The sequence below is a fragment of the Punica granatum genome, chromosome 1 (assembly GCF_007655135.1).
Source record: "Punica granatum isolate Tunisia-2019 chromosome 1, ASM765513v2, whole genome shotgun sequence".
NCBI lineage: Eukaryota > Viridiplantae > Streptophyta > Magnoliopsida > Myrtales > Lythraceae > Punica > Punica granatum.
Window position 1 is genome coordinate 13,438,351 of NC_045127.1, and position 6,425 is coordinate 13,444,775.

The window sequence follows — 6,425 nt, forward strand, 5'->3', positions numbered from 1 at the left end:
AGAGGATAAAGAAAATTGGAAAATAAATAAATATCTATTATTCCATTTCCACTTATAAGAATCAATTTTCAAATCTCTAGTGTTCTGAATAAAAATTAAATTGGTGTCACTATATTAAACTCTTTTATCTAATATTTAGAAGTTCGAAGAGGAAGAGAGTTGTTTCCTTTGCTTAACCCTAAATAGAGGAGCAAAAAGTTCAACTTTTTTTTTCCGGTTATAATTACAAAATTTTCACTTAAATACTCTGATATAATTTCGAGAGAATTACATGCACGTGCTATATTTTGTACATATTAATATTTAAAACATGTTATAAATTGTAGGGTAAATTCAACGAGCACTTCCTATCCATTAAAAGACAATGACACACCCTCCTTTAAAATTGAGACACATACCATCCCTATACAGTGAAGCCCTCTGGGGGTGGAGAAGGAGCTTGCCCGCAGACCACCAATCCCACCAGTGAGATCGAGAGAGAAAGTGATCTCTCTTAATCTGAAATCTCTCTCGATATGGAGAAGAACGATGGAGATCCGTGTGGGTGTGGGTGTGGGTGTGGGTGTGGGTGTGCGATTCAATCTTGGTTCGATTTGATTCTGGAGGAGAATGATGATTGGCAGGACTCCGGCGGCAGTCGGTCTCGAAGTATATAGATAGCAGACAACAGCGAGTAAAGACTGCAAAAATTCTCATCAGAGAATTTAAATAAAATAAAGCTGGACAATAGAAGTTTTGCCAAGATCACAAGATATACTCAGCATATTAACTGAACCTGAGAGTAGTTCTTCTCCGAGGGTCAACTGGACCAGGACCACGAATACTTTAGTGATCGCAAAATGGGCAGAGTCTCTTTCTTTCCAAAATATATATGAAATGGAATATTTAAATTACAGGAGATTTACACTTTTATAAATTACACAACCCACTTCCAGCAACAAGTCATTGCAAGCAAACAGGCAAAAACGAAAGAAAAAGAGATGTATATAAATCGTCCGAAGACGTTAGCAATAACAAAGAAGACCTTTCTCCACCATAACTTACCAAACTCAAGGTCACGAGGCAGTTTCAGGACTCTATGGTGATAACCTGTATGCCCTCGTGTCCATTCAACTCTGTCGGGATTGGCTCTTCCATGTTGAGCATTTGTCTGGGCTCGTCATGCTTGACATTTTGGGCTGCATTGTCGCACAGACTGAAACGACTCCCACGACCGTAAATTGCCTTTACCTTTTCTCCTTGGGAAGGATCGACTGCATCACCGGAGCTCTTTCTCCTGCCCAACTTTGGCGATTTTGCCCGAGTAGGCGGCATCTGCCATCGACAATGAGAATTAATACCATACTAGTAGCTGGACTGTGCCAGCCTTTTGGGCCAACCTGATCGTGACCAAGCAAGTAAACCCACCGAATGGTTCATACCTGTTTCCTCAGTGAATCATCGATTTCTTGCTGTGAACCAACACTCCCCAATATTAACAAATTCATATTTTTAATGATCTATTCAGATTCTGGAGGGAAGGAAAAAGAAGGTTGATCTATTCACATTATTTTGAATTTCCCATCTGGACCCAGAAAATCCCCCTTCGCGCATGAACCCATAGCTCAACTATTCTGATGTCTAGTCCAATTCTAAACTATGAACGATACTTTCTGTTGTCATTTATAATTGACAGCTTCGAAAGGGAATTTAATTGTCTGCACCAGGTGTATTGCACATGAATGGCTTTGATGTTGTAAAACCATGAGCTCAGAGTATCTCTTTACCTTTTTGAGTTCGGCCTTGGGTGGGGGTCCCTCATGGTAGAAGCTCGGCATTGGGGTCGCCTTGAACATCATGCTCTTTCTCAGTTGCTTGATTTCTGTTTCTCTCTCTTCCTAAGATTTATAAAGCAGATCAACTTAATCAAGGAGAAACTGAGATCTTGTTAGACCAATCTTCAGAAGCAAGTAAAATACCTTAGTCCTTGCATCAGATTGGTTTTTCTCTGCCTCCAATGCCTGTTGTTTCTGCTCCAATTTGGAATAAAACTAAAATCCAAAAGGACAATAATGGTTACAACATTTACAGGAATTCTTGCTTTAAGCAAGAAAAACCTTCTTGAAAACATGAGTACCTCTCGCCTTTTTTCAGCGCGCTGAGTGCACCTTAGCGTGGGTGCAGATGCAACAGTCATCTGTGACTTGGGAACTTGTGCAGATGTGGTGTTGCTAAATGAAGTTAATTAAGGAGAATCCTTTGAATTCGAGGAACTAAGTGTTTGAGATTTATTATAAGCATAAGAGAGCATAAAACATTGACTATTTGAAAAATTAAGCTCTAAAATGAAGGGGATACGAAGAGTCGACTGAGCATGAATCTTCCTCATCAGGATGCTTCTTGTTATCAGGCTGCAATGGTTTCCTTGCCAATGGAGGTGATACTGACTGCAATGGTTATAACATATGTTAAAGATTTGTTAGAAACCAAAATTTACACAGAGTATTTGTTAATGTCCTAAAGAAATAAAATATATCCTACCAGAAATTGAAAGAAAAAGGGGCGAACCAACGCTTTCGGTTTGAATGCTTATTGGAAAATCTTTCAGGGGAGGAAGCAGCTCTCAAATAATATCTTACTGAGGACTTCAACAATATAATTGCTGCATTTGGGATGAAGTATAGGAAATGACAGGAAAATAAACTCTTTTTTCTATGTGTATTCATTCCCTGAAGCCAAATTGAACTTTGTATAATCGCCACGTAAGAAAACATGCTGATCTGCATGGATCGATTACCATAACTAAATAATGCATAAACGTCTCAATGTATTGCTTAAGCTTTTAGATAGGTTAAAAAGGGCTTTACCCACTATTTAAGCGGACTAGATATTTTTCTTCCAGGTGCTCTAACATGAACTCTCATATGGGTCAGCAATCCATTAATAGGGGTTTACCTGATTCGCATTCTTAGAGCTTGGCTTGGCCACAGGCTTTCCACTTGATGACTTGTTATTAACAGTGGCTGAATCAATTTCTGTCCCAGTGGGACGTGCCCCAGAGGAAGCACGCTTTGCAGTCGCCAGAGCAAATGGCTGAGGAACCGTGTGCTTTGTTCGAGCTGCCCCCGTGCTATGTTTTGATCCATTTTTTACCGATGATATGGTCTTAGAATTATCTTTTTGCTTCTTATCATCCAACTTTGGTTTCCCCTTTAGGCTCTCCACAGTTTTCTCCTCCTCGCCCTTCACGGGGTTCTCGTTAGTGCACTCCTTCACTTCATATTCCTTCACTTCTTTGCATTCTTCCGAAGCTGGGCATTCAGAGTCACCCTTAATGTCATCATATGAGTCTGATATCTCTTGAGGTTTTGGATCGTCGGAACTACCATTGGAGTAAACTTCTGCTCGACCTTGCTCCTTGTCCACACAGATGTCTGTGATTTCTACTCCCATTTTACTGTACAAGAAATTTTGAACATATCATTCATATAAATATTTTAGCACAAACCAATTTGGTAAGTACTTCAAATAACCAAAGATCACAGCACTAATATGCAAGCATCAATGCAGCAATTCTGCTTGGTCATCTCCCTTTATGAGATCGAGAGCACATCAGAAGTTGGAAGGCTCGGCCCATAGAAAATTGAATATGATTATGCAGACTAAGCAGAGAAGCAAAGAAGGAATAACAAAATTGAATATGTTTATGCAGACTAAGCAGAGAAGCAATGAACAGTGAACTTAAAAAGACTGTCACAAGCTTCTTAATTAGTAAAAGTAGTAGCAGACAGGATTTCTCTGTTACTGTGTTTCTTTTTTCCCTTTTTGCTTGATAAAATGACACAAAGAATGTTTTGGATCCTCATCTGAAACAGAAGCCGAGGCAAAGGAAAGGAAATGTAGTGAACGCTAAAAAGCCATTAAATGAAAAAAGAAAAGCTACAATCTTTTCCTGGGTAAAACAGCAACCAGTCCAAATCAATTCAGATGAAAAGAGATAGACAGATATCTAATGGTACAAAAATTTTAAGAGCCATTGGAAATCCGTGTGAAAACTTACGTGTGATGGAAGCGAAACCAAATAAGGTAAGAATACCCTGGCAAGCAGCGTGACTGAATAAAGTGCGACGAATGGAATTACTGTGAATTAGAAGAGAGCCAGACGAGATATTAAAACTCGAGTTCAAGTCATAATTATGTGTTTAATGCCCAGAAAGCCTAAGTCAGTAACAAGCCATTTTGAAACGCTAATGGATGGACATAATCATGACACGAAGGAACTCAGTTCATTGCAATTATACCATTAACAATAAGCAGCAATGTTTGTAAAATTCCTAACGTCCTTTTAGCTGTTTGACAAGCAGAATAGAACAGCAGACAGACAAAATCATGAAAAACCAGAGACAGGTTAATGTTCCTGGTTGTCTAATTTCGTTTTAATTTTACTCATCCAAGAGACGCATAAACCAAGCATATCAGAGGCAAACTCATTCAAGAGCTTGAATGAGAAAACGCCAACACTCTGTGTCCGACATTTTGTCAAGTACCAGACGAGATCCCCCCCTTCCCAACAACATAGAACAAGGACAGAAAAACCAAGAACACCTACGAAACAGATCAAAGAAAAACAATCACCATTGCGACATTTTCACCCTCAAACCCCAGAGACAACATCCAATAACATCGAAATTGAGCCGAAAGCTCTCAACTTGAGCCCACATTCACACACCCAACAGATCAAGAAACGGAACAAGACAGCAAGGGTGCCCACAATGCGAATCAAAATCAAGACTTGCGGTGCCAACCTGATCCGGCGGAGAAGAAGGGATTGAAGGGCAGCCCTCTCAGCTTCAGGGCTATCGCAAATGAAGATTAAGGGAGGAGGAATAATGGCTTGCACAGTCTCTCTCAGGGGGTTTGGGGGGTGTGAGAGAGGGAGCTTTCTCTCTTCAGGGGTGTCCCAGTTAGTGCTATGTTTGTGTCTGTTTGTTTATTTTTATAATTTTTGAACAGTGCCAGCAGCCAGTTGGCATTAACGGCACCCTCTTAACGGCGTAAACGCGATGGACCGGGGGCAAATTTGCCTACGTACCCTTCTAGTTTAGTCATTCAAATTTTTTTCTTTTTTTTTTTGTTTTAGAGTTAAGTAGAGTTGAAATTTGATTTTAATTGGATTGTTAAATTATGAGAAAAAATGTGAAAAAGTAATGAATAGTTGAAAGAATTTAATATTAAAAATTGAATTGAGTATAATGGAGTTGTATGTGAATTCATTTATGAGGCTCATCTTTTTGACTTTGAAGAGTTGATTTTTATTGTATAGTGAGTAGAGTTAAAACTATAGTTAAAATCTTAAAATTCGATTATGAAACTAAACAATGCATTAGTCATTCAAAATTTCGCCTCTTGTTGTATTGATAATAGAATAATTAATCACTTTTGTCAATCTACGATCACTGCCCTTAGGGATGAGGGAATGAGGTGCCATGACATTATACCATAGGGTTTGAATATTAATTTGAACTCGATATGCTTTTAATTGAAAGGAGAACTGATAGGGTTGAGCCGGTCTCCGAGCATGAGGACAAGTTGCATATTTCTACCGGACCGATAACCAGAGCACGTGCCAAGAAATTGGAGCACGCTTTGCAGAACTTATGGACGAATATTCTGGAAGAGGCATGCAGTTCGAGAGACGAGCGAGTCGACTCGGGGCTGATTTTGGTCATCAAGAGTGCTGAACCTCATCAGTACACATCGGGACATTAAATGATGACCACAACCACCTCAAATCGGGTTGAATATGCATCCTAGAAGATGGCCACCAATTCTGGTTTGACTATTAGGTTGGAATATGCCTTCTAGAAGATGGTCACCAAATCTGGTTGGAATATTAGGTTGGAATATCTGGTTGGACTATTAGGTTGGAATATGCCATCTAGAATATGCTTGTTTTCCTTAGTTGTCTTCAATTGCAAGAGCATTATATAAGCTCCTCCCTAGGTTAGTTTTAGACACAACTCTTCTACCATTTTTCCTATCTTGTGAGAGATATTCTCCAAATTGCAACTTGGACCACAAGTAATGCTGGATGACGATCGTCCCCCCTTCTTGAGTTGCCTCTCAACCTTCATAGCCATGTGCACCAATTCTTCAAGCTCCACATAATGGTGCAGCTCCACAATATTGGCAATCTCCCGATTTAACCAGCACCTACTACTGATCCATTTGATGGCCACGAGGAGAGATCCTATGATGATGAGGATGATGTATCTTCCATTGCCGCAATGAGACGAGCTCGAGGAGCAAGGGCTGAGACGCCATGGCGCGGACGTGGAAGGCGCCAAGAAAGAGACACCGTTGATCGTAATATGGGGTCCATCAAGCTGACCATTCCTCCATTCCAAGGCAAGAGCGATCCTCTTCAAATCAATCTTAGAAAATAT

General features: G+C 39.9%; 1 protein-coding gene across 1 annotated transcript; it reads right to left on the bottom strand.

The window, feature by feature from the left end:
- Window positions 1-829: 829 nt before the first annotated feature.
- On the bottom strand, window positions 830-4,944 carry LOC116193185 (protein WVD2-like 3). The gene is made up of 7 exons (XM_031521979.1): window positions 4,785-4,944; window positions 2,935-3,436; window positions 2,338-2,426; window positions 2,117-2,210; window positions 1,959-2,030; window positions 1,767-1,877; window positions 830-1,314 (listed from the first exon to the last, which is right to left on the bottom strand). Exons 2-7 carry the CDS (start codon window positions 3,430-3,432, stop codon window positions 1,069-1,071), a joined length of 1,110 nt encoding a protein of 369 aa, XP_031377839.1. The 5' UTR covers window positions 3,433-3,436; window positions 4,785-4,944; the 3' UTR covers window positions 830-1,068.
- Window positions 4,945-6,425: the final 1,481 nt, after the last annotated feature.

What these genes read in the sequence shown, in the direction of transcription:
- LOC116193185 (XM_031521979.1), bottom strand. Translation starts at nt 3,432, where the DNA reads ATGGGAGTAGAAATCACAGACATCTGTGTGGACAAGGAGCAAGGTCGA. An exon ending in GCTCTAAGAATGCGAATCAG is followed by an intron (nt 2,427 to 2,934) that starts GTAAACCCCTAT and finishes TAACCATTGCAG; the next exon opens with TCAGTATCACCTCCATTGGC. An exon ending in CCAAGGCCGAACTCAAAAAG is followed by an intron (nt 1,315 to 1,766) that starts GTAAAGAGATAC and finishes TGTCGATGGCAG; the next exon opens with ATGCCGCCTACTCGGGCAAA.